This window comes from Branchiostoma floridae, chromosome 5, assembly GCF_000003815.2.
Source record: "Branchiostoma floridae strain S238N-H82 chromosome 5, Bfl_VNyyK, whole genome shotgun sequence".
Classification (NCBI taxonomy): Eukaryota; Metazoa; Chordata; class Leptocardii; order Amphioxiformes; family Branchiostomatidae; genus Branchiostoma; species Branchiostoma floridae.
In genome coordinates, this window is record NC_049983.1 from 2,816,676 (window position 1) to 2,838,971 (window position 22,296).

Consider the following 22,296-nt stretch of genomic DNA (forward strand, 5'->3'; position numbering starts at 1 on the left):
TACGTCTGTGTATTTAAGTGTGATCCTTCCCTTGTATTTAAAGAGTGAGATAGAGCCAGCTTAACAAATGGTAGCTTACGAGAATATAGACTAGTTCTTTTTGTTAAAATGGCAATATATTCGTGTGTGATTGATACAACACATGTTGGTGTGTATCTGCATACAAGATGAAAGGGCAAAGTCCTTTATTTTTGTATCTAATTAGAGTAGTATAAACCTCGGAGATGCAATGTCTAGTCACATTTTGGAAAAAGAAAATAAGAGGTCAATATAACCAGGACTGTTACCGGAGATACTGAATTTAACATCGCCCAGTATATGATGCATGATCAAAAATATCAACTAAACTACCCGATAAGCGCACCTCAGAGAAGACGGTACAAGATATATCTATTGTTTTACGCTTCGTCAATAAACAGGAAACATTGTAGCCGTTAAAACTTAGTACTAATTTTTAAGGTAGGCATGAAAAAGTTCCGGGTTATAATGTTCTGATTCGCTGCTATTGCTTTTAGCGTTGTTAGGTTGCAATATACCCATCGTAAAATAGATCCTTTTTGGTTACATTTCAATCCCCGTTTTGAAAGCTGTGACTATATCGTCCCCGCTTGGATAGTTAAAACAAACAAAACGGGCGGTCCCTGGCCGTCCTCTGGACATCGTCTTGGGATTGGTCACCGTGCTGACGTCAGTCTGTAAACATTGACAAATAGGAACTGCACAAGTACATTTTCCAACCAATGGCAGCCCTCAGAATAGCGTCAGTTTGCTTCCCACTAAAGATCGATCACTGACTATCTAGTCAGGCGGAGATGGCTCGGCGGACAAGGTCGGCCGAGTTAGACGCGGCGCTTCAACTGGACAGTGAACATGCACAAGCGACTCAATTTCGGTGAGAGTACCTTGCTAATGATAGCATGTATTATGTGTATAATAGATACGTCACAAGTTGTTAAGAGTGACTAGAGCTAAATAAACCGAGAGCGTTACGATGTGAACCGTACCAGGTGGATTTTGGGACTGTGTGCTTGGGTTGAGTAACACTGCCAACCTTAATCTCGTGGGCCCAAATCTTACCCCAAACCGCCCGAGACCTTGGTCTTCAAAAAGTCCGCCAACATCACGTTTCGGCAAGATAAAATATGAGTCCCATATTAACGGCATTATAGTTTTGGCATTTTTACAGCGTATTGTTGTGTAGGAATTAGTCTTCATCTGTGACCTTGTTTCGCCAGAGTTTTTTTATTTTGTTTAGAGAATATCTTTCAACGTGGAAACTTCTTGGCAGTTTGTTACTCATACCACATGTTGTTTACGGCACAACCAGGCACAACCCTTTTGTTTTTGATCGGCCGAAGATATCAGCGCTCCATGAGGCCCTCCTGTGGAATTCCATTCGCCACCTTGCCGCCGCCGAACAACAAACGCTTCTGTTTCTCGTGGTTATATTCATCTGTTTCCCGTGGTCTTAAAGTAAAAGATACGATTTGTTACCGGGGTCCCCGTTCTCAATCATCTTTTTCTCTGCGTTTCACTCACCCTTTATCGTCTGTGGACTAGTACAGTCAAGCACGTATCCACAGTTCTATAGTAATACTGCTGAGCACGAGTCGTCAATTAACCGACGATTGCCGGAACTGCCATACTCCCATCCGTCCTCCGATCGCCCGCCGTCTTATCACTCTGACTGTAGCCAAAACGGTACCGGTAATCTGATCACCCATTGTCCTCCAAGCAGTTTAATAGCGGTGAGCGTACATGTGACTTATTTCATTCTGTCTTATTACAGGCTGGTGATGATATAGCCGTTGTATACAGGATGCTTTTCCAATCACCTTTACCACCCTTCCACACGTAGAAGTTGGATATCTCTTGCAAATGCAACCGTTTTACTTGTATGATGGACGAAATATTCTGTATACTGGTTTACGCAACCCGACGTAACAGTGTACTGCATTTTAGACCCGATAGCCGTCGCTTGTGGCTTTTAAGCCGACATGTATATTGATATTTTGATGTGCCTTCGATCATGCGAAGCCAAGCCGAGAAAGAATATTTTGTGTCATTATTTCTTATTCACGGTGGTACATTTTATTTCTGAAACTTCTTTAATGATTCAAAACTCGGGCTACACCAAAAGGTAAATGATAATGCACTTTTGTGCCCTTTGGTTATAAGAGAAATAGACCTCATCGGTCAAAGTAACAGCACGTTAGCATCACGAGTATTGTTGTCTGGCTGCACAAGCGTTATCGCCGGTGCAATGAGACGAGTGGGAAAAGTCTTCGCCATGCATTCGGTACGTCGTAAGTTCGATCCCCGGCCAATATAGTATGACGTGTTAAATGGTCGTGCTAATTTCTCAGCTTAGCACTCAGCATTCGGGAAAGAGTATGTAATTTGAACACACACCACAGCCAGTGTCCTGGCCCCCTACTGTAGTAATTGCATTTGTTTGGCCCAGGGTTACTCCAAGAACATGGGCGCCGCCCTATGCACCATGGAGCGGGAAGGACTTTGACTTGACATGACAATATAAGCGCTGTAATTCAATATGTATGACTTTTGCTATAAATTATATCTGAATTACTTTGATGCCTTACATCACTACCGACTGCCTGTAACTAACAGAAAACAACACTTTACCGATCCAGACATACAAAAGTTGCTAAGTTAGTATCACTATTGCAAAAATACTTCATATCAATCCTTTCTCACAATCTGTCCCCACAGGTGAACGCCGGCATGACAACCCCCAGGTTACAGGAAGAATCGACTGACAAGTACACCCCTTTGTCGCGATGGTTTGGTAACCAAAAGATATGAAATAAAAACCTTCAAACGAAACAAAACAATCCTCATACATACACGACATCATTACGCCGAATGGTCAAGCAAAAAATATAACTGACCCACAATTCTACCCTAACGATACATAATATCGGGTATTTTGTTAAAAAATGTAATGTGCTGTATACTTGATGGTGAAACGAGTATTAAAACATGAAATCCTGGTTTATAACATCGGTCACGTCATCTTCTTATACGCCATACCCAAAGCAGACTAAAGTCACACACAAAAACAAATTCCCTAGGGAATACCCGTAGAAAATACCCGTAGAAAAAAATACCCGTAGAAAAATTCCTCGCATGCCTGCGGAATTCCTAGAATTCCTGTCAAACGGTCGCACACTATAAACATTAGGCTCGCCCCTGAGGCGTCGCCAAAAAATGTTTTGCACCCGTATGATGTACTGGTCCCTACACCTAACTGTTGGTATACCATATTTCTGCATTAAACCCCTTCGTATCTCCCTCCCAAGATGCCAACACAGTAAAACACCACACTCTGTTTAGGGGGAGCCGTCTGCTACAGGCACGGCACGGTATGGAATTTAATGAAAAACTCAATTTTTTCTTCCGGTGAATACACAATAGTGTATCGAAACATGATACAAAAGACAACCTCCATTACATGAAAACACTCCGAAATTACTGTAATAACAGTCGATACAAATACAAACTCAAAAGAAATGATCAAGTCAAACTGACTAAATTGTTTGCCGGCTACGCAACCCCCAAAAAAACCTTCCATGACAAAGGCCAAAAAAAAAAAAAAAATAGGGGACGTACACCAGAGCCCAATGCAAACAATACATCCTCTGGGATTTCTTGCCAAAATTAAACAACGATAATCTCGAGAAGTTCTTCCGTAGTAGCTGTCGTGCCTGGAAGCAAGGCCTCGAATGAAGAATCAACCTTCAGTCCTCCTTTTGTCTTCTCACAGCAGCTGCTGTCCACCTGTCCTCATTAATCAACAGTCACCTGTGCATAACTCAAACACACACTGTGTTAATGCAGAAAGTGAATTTCACGCTAATGACTTCGTCAAACGCTAGAAATTAGTATTTATGTGTGTTTAGTCCTATGTTCAACCTTCCTGGCCACTTTGATTTCATACTGAAGGCAACTTTTTTTTTTTAGCCAAACTTTTTTTTTATTCGCTCGCTCGCATAAATTTTGGAGTTCCCAGAGGATGTCATCCATATAATCAAATCAACATGGCCTAACGTTAGGGTATTTGTGGATAAAATAGAGTACAACAGGAGCTTCCAAAGATGGTACGCATTTAAGACAGCGCGTATAAAGGGGGAACACATTCTTTACCAAACCAACAAATGTCAAACTTTCCTTACTTAGAACCCCTACTCACCAATGCCACCTTCTGACCTTTTTGGACGTAGAGGTTAAAGGTCAACTTTTCGGGTCACGAATAATAATTATTATGAGCATTTTTTTAACTAAAAAAGAAATCCAATCAGAAGCATGTTAGAGATCATGTACAAATAGTAGAGATCATGTAAATACAATTATTAGCAAAATGTAGTGAAAATTTGACCCTGATAATGAAGTGTTTATTATTTAAACAGTATTTGAAATTGTTTTACAGGGTTTGGATGCAGGCATGTTTGGGGAGATCCTGAGTTACATCTACTCGGGAATCCTCCATGTGTCCCTGGACAAAGTGCAGCCCCTGTACCAGGCAGCCGACCTCCTCCAACTGGACTATGTGAGAGACACCTGCAGCAGCTACATGGCCATGAACGTGGAGTGCTCCACCTGTGTGGACCTGTACAAGTTTGCCGATGTCTTCTCTCTGGACATTGTCCGGAAAACTTGTCTGAAGTTGATCCATAGATACTTTGTTGAGGTAGGTTCCTCTCATATTTTATAGCATAGTGGTGTGTTAACTTTCTTCGGGTAGAAGGGTTATTGGAATATGTTAACGTTATATAGAATTCTCCTTGTGACCAGAGGTTTTGTCCATTCTGCCCCAATGAGATTTGAGATAATTACTCATTTAATTATGAATTGATCACAATACGAAGACAAACGCTCAAAGCTGTAAATTCATATATACATGTAAATTCATATATAAAAGATCAAAACCAGTTTTAGTGCTATTTTTTTTCATTTAAATCAAGCCTGTACCGAAAGAATTTTTTCCATAGTACTATATATGTGACCATATACACTGTACCATCACAGTTTTCCTTCAACGAGGAATTCTGCAGCCTGAGTGTGAGTCAACTGACTGAGATCATCAGCCACGATGAGCTGGATGTTAAAGAGGAGACAACAGTCTGGGAGGTTGTGGTGAGGTGGGTGCAGCACAGCAGGGAGGACAGGTGGGCACAACTTTTGTGTTGATGCATATTAGCATTTTAAAATGCAATTAATGAATATATGATGGCGAAACATGTTTGATTAAGAACATGCTGTGTTACCAAGAAATCAACAGAACCCACCCACACTCTGTACCCTACAGACTGCACCGCCTTCCCAGCATCCTCTCTCACATCCGCTTCAACCTGCTGACCTCAGATGACACGGCAGCCATCTTGGAACACCCCTTCGTCAGGGAGAATCCTGGGAGCTCTGAGGTCATCAGGAATGTGGTACAGAAAGGAAACCCCAACCTGAAGCCGAGGCTTGGGATGACCACGGAGATGGCTATTCTGTCTAATTCAGAGTCTGTACATACCTCTTTTTCGTTTGCTTTTCTAGGTCAGGACCAAGAAAAGGCCACTGTCAAGCCTCATTTTTAGGTCCTGAAATATTTGCTCACTTAGACCAATATATAATATAATTCTATGCAAAAGAGAAGTAGTTCCATAATAATGTGAAATAGACTATGCCACCATATTTTCTAATGAGTAATGATGTTAGATTAGTATACTAATGTAGATATTTTGTAGTTGTTAGTAATATATGTTATTTGCCATACATTGTACCTGATGCAATCGTTGTGCAATAAACTTGACTTGACATGACTTGTAATTCACATGTCTACGTTGTAATACAGCTATACTACAATTCCAACTTCAAAGATGACAACACTGCATGCTGTTACTTCTGCCTCATTTCTGAGGAAAAGGCATGACTTTCCAGTCTGGTTTTATGACTGTTTACTTTTTATTCTATCCATTCAGATCCAAAGAGCTCCTCTTCATGAACCCTCAGGAAGGGAAGTACATCAGCTGCAACTACAAGCCTGAAGACCTCCCTGGTGACACAGACGTGACAGTCACCAGTGACAACAACATCTACATCCTGAGTCGTGAACGAGAAAGTAACGATGAGTTGTCCTTGTTTAAGTACAGCCATGCAGAAAACGTGTGGAAAGATGCTGGTATGTCCTCTGTATCTAAGTCGCTGAGACTAGAAAATGATATTTTATGCTACTATGAGCACCTTGTTGAAGTTGGTGGGATTTTATACTACCTTGCCATCAATGTAGATAGTCGCCGTGGATTGGTGTGGATGAGGAAGTACAACATGCACACGGACCAGTGGCAGGAGTGTTCACCGCTGCAACTTGACTATAATTCATATGGCTTTACTGCAGCATTATCCTGCAGTTCTCTCCTCTATTTCCTCACAAGCAAGGAACTACATTGCTACGACCCAAGCCAAGACTGTTGGTACAAACGGAGCCGATTGTTAGAACCCACTGTTGACATCTATCCAGCCGTTTCCATGGGAACAGAGATTTTCTGCACCGATTTTGACTTCACTCAGACTATGGTGTACGACACAGAGTCAGACTGCTGGCAGAGGCTGCAAGGCTGGCCGGACCCAGGAAGTCGTAAAAGTTAGTCGTTGTCCCTGTCTTTTTGTACTGGGGGAACAGCTACACATATTGTTAGACAGTTATAATGACGAGGATGGTAAAGAAGAACACCTCATATATGTGTATGACAGGTCTACTGATGTCTGGAGAGACCTGAAGGCCACCCTGCCTGATAAGCCTTATTTTTGGTATGGACATCAGTGCCCTGTGGCACGCATGTACCTTCCAAATCTTAAGGGGGCAAAGAAACATGTCACTTGAATATGCAGTATAGGGACCCTCAGAGCACATTCCGTAAGACAGTTTCATGACATTTTTGTCCTTGGGATTTGCCGAATGCCTTCACGGAGACCTTATTGTAGTACACAATGTAGTACATTTGATACTTTGAAGCAACAGTGTAAAAAAAAGTGTGTATTTTCTAACATATAATGGATATCTTTTATTACCGACCAGATGCCCTGTGTCAAGGAATCTAACAGCAGTATTATTGAACAGACTACTAGTATTTATGGATATTTTATGGTTATTTTTCATGTATTCTATTTTTAGAATTTAGATTCTGTTTTTATTTTCAGTAGTGTGATTAGGATTGTATTCTTCACCACCAAAGATGTTGGCCTGACTACGTTGCACTTAACAGCCCTCCACTGGTCAGAAAAGGTCTCCAACGAGCCGAGGACTTTTGCAGAGGAGGTCAATTGGAAGTCCAGCATGTACATTAAGGAGATTAAACTTTAAGTCTTAGCATGGTTAACACTTTTACGATATTGTGGATTAGTCATATACGCACCAGTTTAGATGTATGTTTCCATTTAAATTGTTTATCTTTTTGCATCATATTCTAACAATAAATATTAACTGAGTCGTCATTTTTGTCATTTCTAATGCTCATTGAAAAGGTAGTCCGGTTGATACATAATGTTTTCAAAGAAATATACAAACAGATGTTAGGTCCAATATAGTCCATCAGCAGAAAAAGATGCACGACTCAAATTTTGGAGCATAGATATAAATTACAGTCTTTTATAATATTAGGCAAAGCTCCTGAGGCGTCGCCAAAAATACTCCAAAACACAGGGTAGGGACATGGCACACAAACCGTCATGAGACTACCGCCATCATGGATATGCTTTGTTGATTAGCTAAGCGCTGATTGGTCCTTGTTCTCTACTTGTGACCAATGGAGTCAAGGCATTTGCAAAGAGGCAGGAAATATGGAAATAATGTATAGGCCACAACAAGATAACTTTATGGATGACATCAGACGCTCATTAAAGAAAAAAAATCCTCTTCGGGTATGGTCAGATAGACAGATGTTGTTTTGTAGCCTAATAATCATACTTGTAGAAGTGACACTAGGGAGGTAGCCATGACTATAGTTGTAGAAGTGAAACTTGTAAAAGTGCCACCAATATGGAAGCCATGAATGTAGTTGCCAGCTTGGCAAATGATACCAGTGTACCACACTAGTACCACTTTTACTACACTAGTTCACTTCTTTGATACAGAAATTAATGCCTTGTTAGTTGTGATGCCACGTTTTATCACTTCAACTTTGTTACAAAATGTATGGTGTCTGTTGTGAAAATTTAGCCACCTTGTTTTTTTTACCCATGTTTTTTTTTATTATCCCATTATTTTTGCACTCTGCAGATGATGTCATCCATAAATTGTACTTGCCATGGCCATACGATGAATGTCTCTTTGCTTATTACCCCATGAAATATTCATGGGGTTATACTAGTGGTCCTGCGAGACCGACGAGTGCCTTTACTTGTATTTTTATTGTTTCTTTGTGTGTGTCTATCTGTCTGTCAACAAGTGCTGGCTGGATTGGTTTAAAAGTTGGTATGTTGGTACGAGGGGCATTCAATAAGTAATCCACCTGACCCACTTCCAGTTGTCTGATCTAAATAAAATTTTGCATGTGTAATGATTCATATCTCTATGGGTTATGTTGCAAAAAACAGCTCTGAACTAATTGCGGTTACTGATTTACTGGTGTTTGAACTGAGTCAGGTGTGAAATGGACCAGGTGTGAAATGGAGCAAGTTGAGTGTCGCGCAGTGATCCGGTTTTTGTATTTGAAAGGACGCACACCAAAGGGGACTTTTGATGAAATGAAAAAAACTTATGGTGATGATGCCACATCATATGGCCTTGTAAAACGCTGGCATCCTGAATTCAAACAAGGCCGGAAGTCTGTGGAAACAGCTCCCAGACCTGGTCGTCCCTCTTCTGCCATTAATGAGGCATCTGTCGGAGGACCAACCTGGGATGTCCTACAAGAACGGTGTCCAGAGCTACATCAAATGATGGGAGAAATGCAAAACTCTGGGTGGTTCCTATGAAGAGAAAGACTAATAACTGTGCCAAGTTTCATTAATCTCCTGCTATGGGAAATGGGTCAGGTGGATTACTTATTGAATGCCCCTCGTAGGCTGTGACGAAAGTTGGAAATGTTTAGATTTGGTACTGTAGCGTTACTTCAAATTTTGCTATATATCTCGTGTTTTGAACATGATATGATATGATATGATATGATAATGGCCACGATTTGGGGGGTGTCTATGTCATCAATAAAATTCACTTGCTGTGGCCTAAAAATTTGAATCTAAGAAGGAAAAATTTTAATTTTTACTGTTAGCGTGAATGTTATTGACAACTACAATTTATTAGACGATGCCGATAGTAAGCAATTTTTCCTTTTCTGTTGATGATATGAAATCTCGCATCTTCATCTTAAAGACAAAATAAAAGCGGGCAGGGGTTACACTTGGAATAGCACATAAAAAATGACAATAACAATGAAGTTTATTGCCCCTATTGTATATTCATGCCCCGTTGGAGCCAAATGCAGTGATCGGATACAAAGGGAGTGATCAAAATCGGATATAATTTAATGAACTGATACAAACGCTATACATGAACTGTAGTTTACATGCTTCTTCTCTGTTCTACACGTATAGACGAACTTACAGAGACAATAATACACAGCCAATATAGAAATAACACGTTAGCATCACAGCCTAAAAGCTACTACTAATTACCGTACCTAAACAATCTTTTTGTGTAGCTGTACATTGTATGCTTATACAGGAAATGGCTGAACAATTGGATAATAAAACTTTACATGGGAATTTCGGAGTCTGCAGTATTTCAAGACACACGTAGGAATGAACATCCGAACCTGGTGGTGTCTGAGTCTTATAGACTTGACATATCATCATGATGCTGTATATATCATGGTTATGGCCCACTGTAGCGGTGCTGTTTGGTGTATCTGGTCATATACTGGTTGTTACAGTAGCTGTGGTGTCTGGTGTATCTGGTTATGTACTGGTTGTTACAGTAGCTGTGGTGTCTGGTGCATCTGGTTATGTACTGGTTGTTACAGTAGCTGTGGTGTCTGGTGCATCTGGTTATGTACTGGTTGTTACAGTAGCTGTGGTGTCTGGTGCATCTGGTTATGTACTGGTTGTTACAGTAGCTGTGGTGTCTGGTGCATCTGGTTATGTACTGGTTGTTACAGTAGCTGTGGTGTCTGGTATATCTGGTTATGTGCTGGTTGTTACAGTAGCTGTGGTGTCTGGTGCATCTGGTTATGTACTGGTTGTTACAGTAGCTGTAGTGTCTGGTGCATCTGGTTATGTGCTGGTTGTTACAGTAGCTGTGGTGTCTGGTGCATCTGGTTATGTACTGGTTGTTACAGTAGCTGTGGTGTCTGGTGCATCTGGTTATGTACTGGTTGTTACAGTAGCTGTGGTGTCTGGTATATCTGGTTATGTGCTGGTTGTTACAGTAGCTGTGGTGTCTGGTGCATCTGGTTATGTACTGGTTGTTACAGTAGCTGTGGTGTCTGGTGCATCTGGTTATGTGCTGGTTGTTACAGTAGCTGTGGTGTCTGGTGCATCTGGTTATGTACTGGTTGTTACAGTAGCTGTGGTGTCTGGTGCATCTGGTTATGTACTGGTTGTTACAGTAGCTGTGGTGTCTGGTGCATCTGGTTATGTACTGGTTGTTACAGTAGCTGTGGTGTCTGGTATATCTGGTTATGTACTGGTTGTTACAGTAGCTGTGGTGTCTGGTGCATCTGGTTATGTACTGGTTGTTACAGTAGCTGTGGTGTCTGGTGCATCTGGTTATGTACTGGTTGTTACAGTAGCTGTGGTGTCTGGTGCATCTGGTCGTGTACTGGTTCTTATAGTAGCTGTGGTGTCTGGTGCATCTGGTCATGTACTGGTTCTTATAGTAGCTGTGGGGTCTGGTGCATCTGGTCATGTACTGGTTGTTACCGTATCCGTGGTTATGGTGTATCTGTTTATGTGCCAGTTGTTATAGTAGCTGTATTGTAGTGTCTGTGCTGTCGGACACAACACCAGGGTCTGGGCCAACCGAACGACTCCTGATCAACTTCTTCCAACAGATTATCAAAATGAGGCAACCAATGAAGACAGTGCTGGCTGCTGCACTAGCGATAGCGGCAATGGGAACAGACGTGGAGAGTTTGGGATTAGATTCAGGTTCTTCTGAAGGTAAAGGATGGACAGGTGCAGAGGAAGAAGGAGAATGTGCGATGTTGTTATCGCCTGTGGGACGGTCTGAAGTACAGGTACTGGTGGTGCCAGCACAGAGAAGTGGAGCATTTGTAGTAGTTGTGGGCAGATTCAAATGGACATCAACAGAGAGTATGGCAGATGTGAAGCCAGCATGATTTTCTGCAGTACAAACATACAGACCAGCATCTGTTGCAGTGACATTAGTTATTGTGATGGTGCCATTCACTCCCACAGTCACTCTCCCTCCTGATCCAACAGTAGCATTCAGTCCAGATGGGAGGATGACTGTGATGTCTGGTGTAGGGATACCTGAAGCCTCACAGACCAAACGAAGGGTCTCCCCCGGTGCAAACGTGTTATTATCAACCATCTGGAAGCTTACAATGCTTGGCTGTTCACAGGTCAGATCTTCAGGATTGACATCTTTCAGCTTTTGACCTTGTAAATTGACTGGTTGATAACAAATTATCTGATCGTCAATTGAATGAGACCCACTCATGTTTAGCCTAACAGGAAGCATCCTGCAGTCACACTGCCAGCGGTTGTTGTTAATAGATACTGTAGAGATTGTTGACAGCATGGAATAGGCTGTCAAGGGAAGTGTCACCATCCTGTTGAAGTTCAAGTACAACTTTTGGAGCTGAGACAGACCTGAGAATCTACTGGGCTCGATGGTTGTTAGCTTGTTAACCAGCAGGTATAAATGTCGTAGATTTAATAGATTTAGGAATGTATTAGACTGGATGTCTGTAATTTGGTTGAAGGACAGGATCAATGTGTGTAGCTGTGGTAGGCTAGCAAATGCACCTGGATGAATGTTTGTTATTTTGTTAGAAGACAGCTGCAGCAGTTGCAGCTGTGGTAGGTTAGAAAATACACCTGGCTGAATGTTTGTTATTTTGTTTGAAGACAGCTGCAACCGTTCCAGCTGTAGTAGGTTAGAAAATACACCTGGCTGAATGTTTGTTATTTTGTTTGAAGACAGCTGCAACCGTTCCATCTGTGGTAGGTTAGAAAATACACCTGGCTGAATGTTTGTTATTTTGTTTGAAGACAGCTGCAACCGTTCCAGCTGTGGTAGGTTAGAAAACACACCTGTCTGAATGTTTGTTATCTTGTTTCTAGACAGCTGCAACCATTTCAGGTGTGTCAGGTTTAAAAATACACCTGACTGGATGTTCGTTAAGTTGTTCTTCTCCAGGCGCAATTCCTGTAGCTTTGGTAAGCTAGAAAACGTACCAGGCGGAATAATAGCTATTTGGTTGTGGAACAGATCTAGTTTTGTCAAACTTCTGTATCTTGAGAAATCTGGTAGACTTATGGTTGTGATCTTATTGAAACTTAGGTTTAGCTTAGTGACACCTGAAGGCAGATACTGAGGAACAGTGCTGAGGCCTTCAAGGCTACATCTGCATTCTGATGCGCAGCTGCTGCTGTAGGCTGCGGTCGGTCCAGCTTCCTTTAGGATGATCAGTAGAAGAACCAGCACTCTCTTCAACTTGTTGGACATCCTTGTAAGAGAATAGAATGCTTGTGACTAGGGGTGGGTATACCGGTACCGAAAATTCTGGTACAGATCCGTAACTGAACCTGGGCCTAATTGTCTAAGAAAAGTTGTAAATGGGTGATACTAAAAATCAAAATCCTATCTTCATGTAAACAACAAAGTTTGACTGTAGAAACTTGGTGGAAATGACTATAAAGTAATGATTTACTTCTCTCTTGTTATTTTCTTGGGTCGGTAGGCCACAGATCAGTTCAGTAACCCCCAAACACTTGAACAGTCTACCAATAGAATCTGTTTATTGTCAAATATGTCCAAGATCCCGCCGGCCACTGATTTTTTCATGTAAATTTTTTTGAGTACCGGTCCGACAAGAAACAAAAAGCTTTTGCGCCAGTACGCTGTACCGGTACACATCCCTACTTGTGACTATGTGAACAATTGAATACAAAACCCATACTAATCCTACAGCATTTACAAAGTATCGGGTAAATCTCTTAGCAGAATCTGATGACTAGAGCTGCCTTTTTTGAAACATACTTGATTTATGTAGTCAGGTAACAACAAGTATTGCAACAATGACTGATTATAGTATATTATCCCCTAACCTGTGGCTTAAGGAAGCTTAAGGATCACAAAAATAGGAAAATTGAGAGAGAAAAACTGTATTAAGAGTTATAACACTTCATGATCTGCAGCATCCTACTACAACCAATTCTGCCGCATATTGCTGAATAAAAACAGCTTACATGTATACTGTAACTACAGATTCTAGGAAACAGGCCAGCTAATAATTATTTGGAGGTAAGCGCCATGCATACCTTGTGTTTAGTTCTTCAGTTGAGTGCTCTGTAGAACAAGGATCCTGTGTTCAGCTTCTAAGTTGTGTTGGTCTGTCAAGGACCACCCGATCTGCCTGATCAAACTGTGTGCATAATGGTTCAGATGTGTCAGCATGTCTTTTCTATGGATGCAGGGTGCCTATACATGGAAATATTTAATGTTACAATTTTCATAGAAATTTTACGGAATCCATAAAAAATATGGAATTGACATGATTCACTACGTATCTATTTGTTCATATTTTTATTTCAATTCAAGACAACTGGATATCCCCTTCAAATTGTAAGAAATACATAAATAAGACATCATAATAGAATCTCAGCTGTTTTGGTAGTAATCATGATAGTACAATTATGCTAAACTTTGTTACAACACTAATGTATACACAACTGAAATTCTCAACGACTGCTATTGCCTTCTTCATGATCAATACTTATGGCCAATCATGTCACGCACGAGAGGAGCAGACTTGTGATCTTATGAACACGTGATCTTGTGGATACGTGACGTCATCAATTGGACAAACGTGCCAGGAGCAGGACTAATTTGTAAGGGGTATAAAGGAGGCCATATACATCAGGACACCAAAGCCGTCACTGAACAGAGACGGTGGGCGTTATAAACTTTCTGGCACGTTTGACCAACTGCTGATATCCGCAAAATCACGTGTCAATAAGATCACGTGTCTTAACCGTTGTAAGTTTGCATGTACATGCGGAAGAGATTAGTCATCAGTATTGATCATGAAGAAGGAAAGAGGAAAGTTTAGCATTGTACTAGAAACGAGACGTAACATTAAATCAGGGGACAAGAGTAGACAACAAAGCAGAAAATAAGTCTAATTGTTATTAGATGGACTTTGGCTGACTTGCTGGGAGCTTTCAGTAGCTGGGGCTAAATCGTAAGGGTCTGGAGCGGATGCCATGGGGGATAACTCAGGTGACCTCATTACAACAGTAATCGCCCCTGGTACGGCTATATCACTGTAGCTACGGTTTTAATCACCCACACGAACCCCTACTCTTGTCAATAAGTATCGTGCGGTCATTAACATACTTCAGGAGTGGCTCTCCTCAAACACGGGACCTCCATTTCAAGTCCTACCTGGACGAGGGCCCTATCCGAAGCTCCATTTAGGTACTAGTCATTTTTCCCTGAGTGAAGTGAGGAATGTTGTACAACGTCCCTTTTCCATGAGCACAAGGTTGGTGGCATATCAAAGTACTTGAACCCAGGACCTCTTGGATTCGGAACAAAAACCCTGCCTTTACGTTACATGTACATAAAGTCGCTGTACATGGTTCAATATTGTAGCTGCTAAGAAACACACAGGTTTTAGGAAATCATACAGCCCACTTCTAAGGTATGAATATGAAATGTGCACACCCCAATTTATTTGGGGTCTCAAATCGAGGCTGCGCACCCTCAAGTCGTGAGGCCGTCTCTTCAAGAAAATAAACCTACAGCAGAAAAATCGTATATGGTAATGAAGGGTATTACTCCAGCTTTAAGAACAGTCGGGTTTCAGTTTCTTTACTCTCTCCACTTTTCGTAATGTTTGGGGGAGATCGTAATTTTTTGGGGAGAAAAGTTTTTTCACGTAAAAAAGTATGCAAAAACGGAATTTTGACGTGGAAATAAGCCCATCACCTATAGTTTAGTCATGAAAATGACTGATATTGTCGGAAAGAGAATACACCTAGGATTATTCAAGCAATAAAATAAAGAAAATCGTAACACTGAGATTTTTACAATAACCCGACGCGCGAGGCATAGCAACACGGCTCACAGAACGCATATGGACAGGGAATCTGGGTCAACGGGCGAATCACTTCCAACGCGTAGAAATACAAGAAAGTGAAACGTGGGCCCAAAACCACTTCGCACCAAAAACACATCACTTCTTACGCTTTTTATCCATGTCAGTATTAAATGCCACTTCGCAGCAGATTTTGAGAAATTTGAACTCAAACCCAGACCCTCGAGACCCTTTCGTCACATTTTTTCGCGCACTATCTAGGACCCCTGTCGCGGAAGAATTGGTGTGTGCACCGTGAACATGAACATATTCTTAGGAATCTTACATATAGACTCCTTCCTATTGGTATTATGAATTACATCAAATTTGTATGTTTCTTAATTTCTGGATTGTTGAATTCGGTAGAATTCGAAGTATGGATTCCATACAATTCTACAGGCATCCCTTGGGTCCTAGCTAAGTTTTACAAATGCGTGTATACGTAGTTTCCAATAGGACTTTTGCAGGTAATACACTGGTCTAAATTATCAATAAAATTATGTCACTCATTACAATTTTTGGAGAGGCTTTAACAGTGGAACTGCTGCTACATTATGTAACAATGGCGTTCAAGCGCCGCCAAACTGACCAACCCAAAGGCGTAGCGTTGGGTTTGTGAGCTGGCTGCCCGGGTTCGGTGCGAGGTCAAATCCTGGGAGCCAGGATCTGCCTGTTTCTACTCGCCTCTTTCATTGGTTCCCATGGTAACTGGACGTTTCCCATACATAGGCTTAGGTCACATTTTTAAAAAAAGGGCCCGGTCGGAGCGAAAATAATTACATAACACACGTCAAAATACACAAAATATAAAAATAAGATTCAAGGGCATAATTGGTTATTTTTCTAGGTATATAATTTGATTTTTCATTTGAAAAAACATCCCGGCCGGGCCCCGGTTTGGAAATGTGACCTAAGCCATACCGGGAATGAAACCCGGGCATTGACGGAGAGGGCACCATATCCTAACCACTAGAACATATGGGAAAGGGTCAGGCATTTTGGCATGATCTGTTTGGCGGCACTTGAACCACACTGTCACAAAATCATGATTTAGGTATTGATAGGCTATGTACAAAATTTAAAGACTTTGCCACGAAGAGGAACTTTGTTTGAATGCAAATTATTCGAGTCAAATGTGTAAATGTACTTTGTAGATCCTCTATTATTGGCGAAACAAGACCCAGGTGAGGTTTGATTAAAGTTTAACCCACGAACAGACTGGGCCAAACTCCTACCGCGTGAAATCCTACCGGATGCGAACCATTACCTCGGCGTCAGAGAGCTCAGGATTACCTGCCCATAGAGAATCTGGTCAAGCCACTAACAGACTGGACGCCAGGTTAAAGCAACCTTTACTTAGCAACTGCTCTAGCACAACTCATCAAAGAAGCATTATCTGTGGCTCTTATTCAAAAGAAGGCGTACTCAAAAACAGGCGTTTTTTTACACATTACAAGAGTCCAATAGAAATAAGATTAAGACTTACAGAGAAACCGTGTCTGAAATCTCTGTATTCGGCCACAATCACCTGCAGATTGTACGTAAAAGTCAGCTCAGGCGCTCTAAGCTATAAGACAAGCCAAGGAAGTCGTCGTTGTGGCGGCTGTTGTGCCAAGCGTAGCCAACTGTACAACTGTTTGTTTCCCTATATCCCCATTTATATACGTGTGTGTATGTGTATACACACAGTTGCATAATCTGCTCTCTCAAGTGGATGAAATTGAATTTAGGTCTCTGAAACAGTGCTTGTTTAATTTAGTCAGACTCTGGTGTATGTTTTGAAGAGATGAAAGTCAAGTTCATACGGATGTTGACATTATAACGCAGCTACGTAGGTAAGTAAATTAATGGTTGCCAAGATACAATACAGATTTTCATCACAGTACAAAGCCATGTGATTTCTATCTGATCATTCTGTGGACCTGCTGGATTGAAATAATCCTAATTGCAGAGAAGAAAAGAAAAACATTAAACATTTCCTCTTTGTAGCTTTTGATTCAATTTCCCTGTTCTGGCTGGTACTAACTGTATTTCTTCTTTGATAAAGGCTTAAGTTATTAGTCTCTCGATAATTTAGCTTTTATCTAGTTGATCTAATAACAGGAAAACTGACTGATAAAATTCCTTTTGGACCAAAAATGTTGGATCAAGTGTATTTTGTTTCTGACGCTGGAAGCTTTTGTGCTTTAGAACCTCAGAGCTGTTGTTATGCGTTGCCGAGAGCAACATTATGACAGGTGAGTCTACTTCTTTCCTGTGTGATAGGCTCCCTTGGCCATACCAATTCACTTTGTTCCTTTTGTTCCATTTTGTTCCTTTATGTAACTTCCTTCTGTTACATAGTAACACAAGTAATATATGAGCAACAGGACGTGATAAAATGGCCGATACAGATGGAGGCACACACTGTGTAGAAAAGGCTATATTAATGTAAAGCGAAGTCGAAAAGCGGATGAAAAAAAAATCTCGCAACTTTTAGCGAGTCAGCTTAGGCCTTGGAAAAATGTTGATACCTGTTTCAGCCTTAGAAAATTGAGGTCAAGGGATTATCTTTTTTTTTTCTTTTTTTTCTACGGCTTTTGCCTACAGTTATACAGTAAAATTTAAAAAAAAAGTGGAACTGAAGTGTATTATGACACCGATTAATTTTTTAACTATCAACTTGACTTAGATATTGTGCATGATGAGTATTACAAATCTGTGGATACATTTGCCCTTCATCAATATAGGAGGGGATCCGCAGGTCAATCCGCCATGCAAATTGATGGTGGTCGATTATAGTTCAGGGCCTAAAACTTCAAGATTTTTTTCCTGGTCAAATGGGTAGAAATCCTGGCAGTTTTGAGGTGGGTGTGACAGGGGAGGGTTTCTACTTTGTGATTAGGGCCAAAAAGCTGAGTTTGTGTGGTTTTCAGGGGGTATAAAGTTGGGACTTTTTTGTCCTAGCACATGGCCTCCTCACTGGGTTGTGGTGCGGTTTTGAGGTCATGGGTCAATCTTTCAGTTTCCCGGAAGTTCTCACCGTTAGATTCATGCCGAAATGTGGTTTTTCGGATAGCTGAGATGTCGGGCTTTCATATGAGGGTATGTTTGTGTGCCAGTAACGTCAGATAGTTGAGTTACTAACAGTTGCTTTCTCCTCTTTTTTGTATAGGAACCCATTGTTTAGAGGCTGCAAATTGAATCACCTGCGGATACCCTGAAGTGTTCCAGGTATCACCCTGCCCTCCCCCTGTTTAGCTATTTTGGGGCTGAATACACCTCCATATGTGTGAAATATGGTCCCAGGGGACATGCCATGCTAAATTTGTTGAGAATTTCCTATATTTTAGCTGTTTTTGGTTCACTGGTGTGGTAATGGGCACTGCTTACAATGAAAATTGCCATTGGTGTAAAATGACTTGAGAGGGAGGATGGACTCTAGAGTCTATCACTCTTCCATTTGACCTATATTCTATTGGCAATTGCGAAAGTAAATTATGAATAGTCCAAAAGAGTTCGGTTGGACGTGAACCACGTTATTTGGCAACGTCCCAGGGGAGGAGCCGCGAAAGCGGTCGAGCTCATGGATACAGGAGGTGTGTTCCTAAGCCCCATTATCTTGTGTTTTGCTAACTATTTTGGGATGTTAGCATGATGTTAGCATGTGGCAGGTATCATGACAGCATACCAGAGTCTGTCAGTGCCATTTTCATAACAAAAAATGAAGAAAGTGGTGCGTGCATTGAGTGAAATTGGCTTTGACCTACTTTATTAAGTGCCCAGCACACACCTTCTAAAAGTCCCTACAAAGCCTCTGAAACAACACTTCATGACCAAATTTCAGGTCTCTGTCACTGTAGAGGCAGTCTCTGTGTGTCAGAGTGACTAGCTTTTGGCATTTCTTGGCCTACATATGCCAGGTTTCTTGAAAACAGCTCTTGGTATATATGCAGTGTTTGATATTTTTTTTTACCCATTGGAAGATTTCATATTCTTCTTGTCTGTTGTTACACTGTAAGTTTTCAAATATTTGCAGTGTTTTTTAAAGTTCGTAGAACGTGTGCACTTGTGCGGTACTTTTTTAACGGCAAACTTGGCATGGCAAACTTTTCTGTTCTGTTCTTCCGATAATGGGGATCCGCAGGTCAATCCGCCATGCAAATTGATGGTGGTCGATTATAGTTCAGGGCCTAAAACTTCAAGATTTTTTTCCTGGTCAAATGGGTAGAAATCCTGGCAGTTTTGAGGTGGGTGTGACAGGGGAGGGTTTCTACTTTGTGATTAGGGCCAAAAAGCTGAGTTTGTGTGGTTTTCAGGGGGTATAAAGTTGGGACTTTTTTGTCCTAGCACATGGCCTCCTCACTGGGTTGTGGTGCGGTTTTGAGGTCATGGGTCAATCTTTCAGTTTCCCGGAAGTTCTCACCGTTAGATTCATGCCGAAATGTGGTTTTTCGGATAGCTGAGATGTCGGGCTTTCATATGAGGGTATGTTTGTGTGCCAGTAACGTCAGATAGTTGAGTTACTAACAGTTGCTTTCTCCTCTTTTTTTGTATAGGAACCCATTGTTTAGAGGCTGCAAATTGAATCACCTGCGGATACCCTGAAGTGTTCCAGGTATCACCCTGCCCTCCCCCTTTTTAGCTATTTTGGGGCTGAATACACCTCCATATGTGTGAAATATGGTCCCAGGGGACATGCCATGCTAAATTTGTTGAGAATTTCCTATATTTTAGCTGTTTTTATTTCACTGGTGTGCTAAAGGGCACTGCTTATAATGGAAATTGCCATTGGTGTAAAATGACTTGAGAGGGAGGATGGACTCTAGAGTCTATCACTCTTCCATTTGACCTGTATTCTATTGGCAATTGCGAAAGTAATTTATGAATAGTCCAAAAGAGTTCGGTTGGACTTGAACCACGTTACTTGGCAACGTCCCAGGGGAGGAGCCGCGAAAGCGGTCCAGCTCATGGATACAGGAGGTGTGTTTCTATGCCCCATTATCTTGTGTTTTGCTAACTTTTTGGGGATGTTAGCATGATGTTAGCATGTGGCAGGTACCATGACAGCATACCAGAGTCTGTCAGTGCCATTTTCAGCACAAAAGATTAAGAAAGTGGTGTGTGCATTGAGTGAAATTGGCTTTGACCTACTTTTATTAAATGCCCAGCACACACCTTTTGAAAGTCCCTACAAAGCCTTTGAAACAACACTTCATGACCAAATTTCAGGTCTCTGTCATTGTAGAGGCAGTCTCTGTGTGTCAGAGTGACTAGCTTTTGGCATTTCTTGGCCTACATATGCCAGGTTTCTTGAAAACAGCTCTTGATATATATGCCCTGCCCCCCCCCCCCCTCAGACTCTGATGGCAGCCATGATACCTGTTATAAAAGTGAGTCCCAGGGGAGTATAAATCATTGAAATTCTTTCATACTTTGGATAATATGTGACAACCCCTGTCTCCATTGTATGATAAAACTTTTTTTGTAAAAATCTGAACTTGGGCTCTGTGAAGGGGATCCGCAGGTCAATCCGCCATGCAAATTGATGGTGGTCGATTATAGTTCAGGGCCTAAAACTTCAAGATTTTTTTCCTGGTCAAATGGGTAGAAATCCTGGCAGTTTTGAGGTGGGTGTGACAGGGGAGGGTTTCTACTTTGTGATTAGGGCCAAAAAGCTGAGTTTGTGTGGTTTTCAGGGGGTATAAAGTTGGGACTTTTTTGTCCTAGCACATGGCCTCCTCACTGGGTTGTGGTGCGGTTTTGAGGTCATGGGTCAATCTTTCAGTTTCCCGGAAGTTCTCACCGTTAGATTCATGCCGAAATGTGGTTTTTCGGATAGCTGAGATGTCGGGCTTTCATATGAGGGTATGTTTGTGTGCCAGTAACGTCAGATAGTTGAGTTACTAACAGTTGCTTTCTCCTCTTTTTTGTATAGGAACCCATTGTTTAGAGGCTGCAAATTGAATCACCTGCGGATACCCAGGACAAGCAGTTTTCATGTGGTATAGTCTAAATGTTAGCAGCTGGGACAGTGTTGGTGGTGCTGTCATCTCCGTCGACTCATTGCTTTGGTGTCTTGTCACTCCCACACAGTACCCGGGTTGAGTTGCAGCTCCAGGGTGGGCTGCAAGGGGGCCCAAACTAATACCACTTCCAACTTACGTTGAAAGGTTTGCGTCGCAAAAAAAATCAAGACCACAGCATGTCCATGGCCAAACACACTAAAACAAAATCGGCCAACTGAGAGTCAAATTTGAAAACCAGGAGGCCCAAAGTCAAACTTGAGCGTCAGGCAACCACTCTAAACCCATGTATTAAATATCATCGCAATCACACGTTGAGTTCTGGAGATATAGCACCGGAAACATCCCTTCAACACACAAGAGATGCCTGCATTGTCAAGTTTAAACACAAGAAAGCCCAAATTCAATCATGAGCATGAGGTAACCACCCTCAAACAATGTATCAGTTCAGTTCAGTATCAAATATCATCGCAATCACACGTTTCTGGTGATATAGCGCCAGAAACGCCCCTTCCACACACTCCAATACTGAAAACATCAAAACAGACAGCTGTCCGCAATTAAGAGGGTCGTGAGAGGGAAACCATATCACTCCATATCAAGAAAGGGGTGTAAATATATATTTTCTAAACAACCACAAAACTGCCTGGGTAGCTGGTTTTATTTGCCAAACTATCATTCTGGAAACTGAATTGTTCTATTTTGCCTACTATTTGAATTCTTCGTGTCTTCTCAGGTGACAGCCACTTTTTAGGGGTTGAAATCCCATCCGTGGCTGTGATATTCTTCAAAGCCATGAACCAATATGAATGTTGTGGTGCATCTGTAGTAAAACATAACAGGGGTTGTGGATAAACAAAAGGACTAGTGATGTTTTCGATAATTTACTGAATATCAAGTCGTGAAGGCAGGTGCTCAATATCGACCTTCACCTTCCAAATCATCTCACC

At 41.5% G+C, this 22,296-nt stretch overlaps 1 protein-coding gene across 1 annotated transcript in view; it reads left to right on the forward strand.

Moving 5' to 3' along the window:
- Window positions 1–4,450: 4,450 nt before the first annotated feature.
- LOC118415535 (kelch repeat and BTB domain-containing protein 2-like) overlaps window positions 4,451–22,296 on the forward strand; it is a 34,700-nt gene continuing 16,854 nt past the window's right edge. Inside the window, exons 1-4 of the mRNA XM_035820210.1 lie at window positions 4,451–4,711; window positions 5,050–5,189; window positions 5,330–5,533; window positions 5,994–6,193. Coding sequence (XP_035676103.1) covers window positions 4,466–4,711; window positions 5,050–5,189; window positions 5,330–5,533; window positions 5,994–6,193 — 790 coding nt within the window. The 5' untranslated portion in view covers window positions 4,451–4,465. The remainder of the gene's footprint in view (window positions 4,712–5,049; window positions 5,190–5,329; window positions 5,534–5,993; window positions 6,194–22,296) is intronic.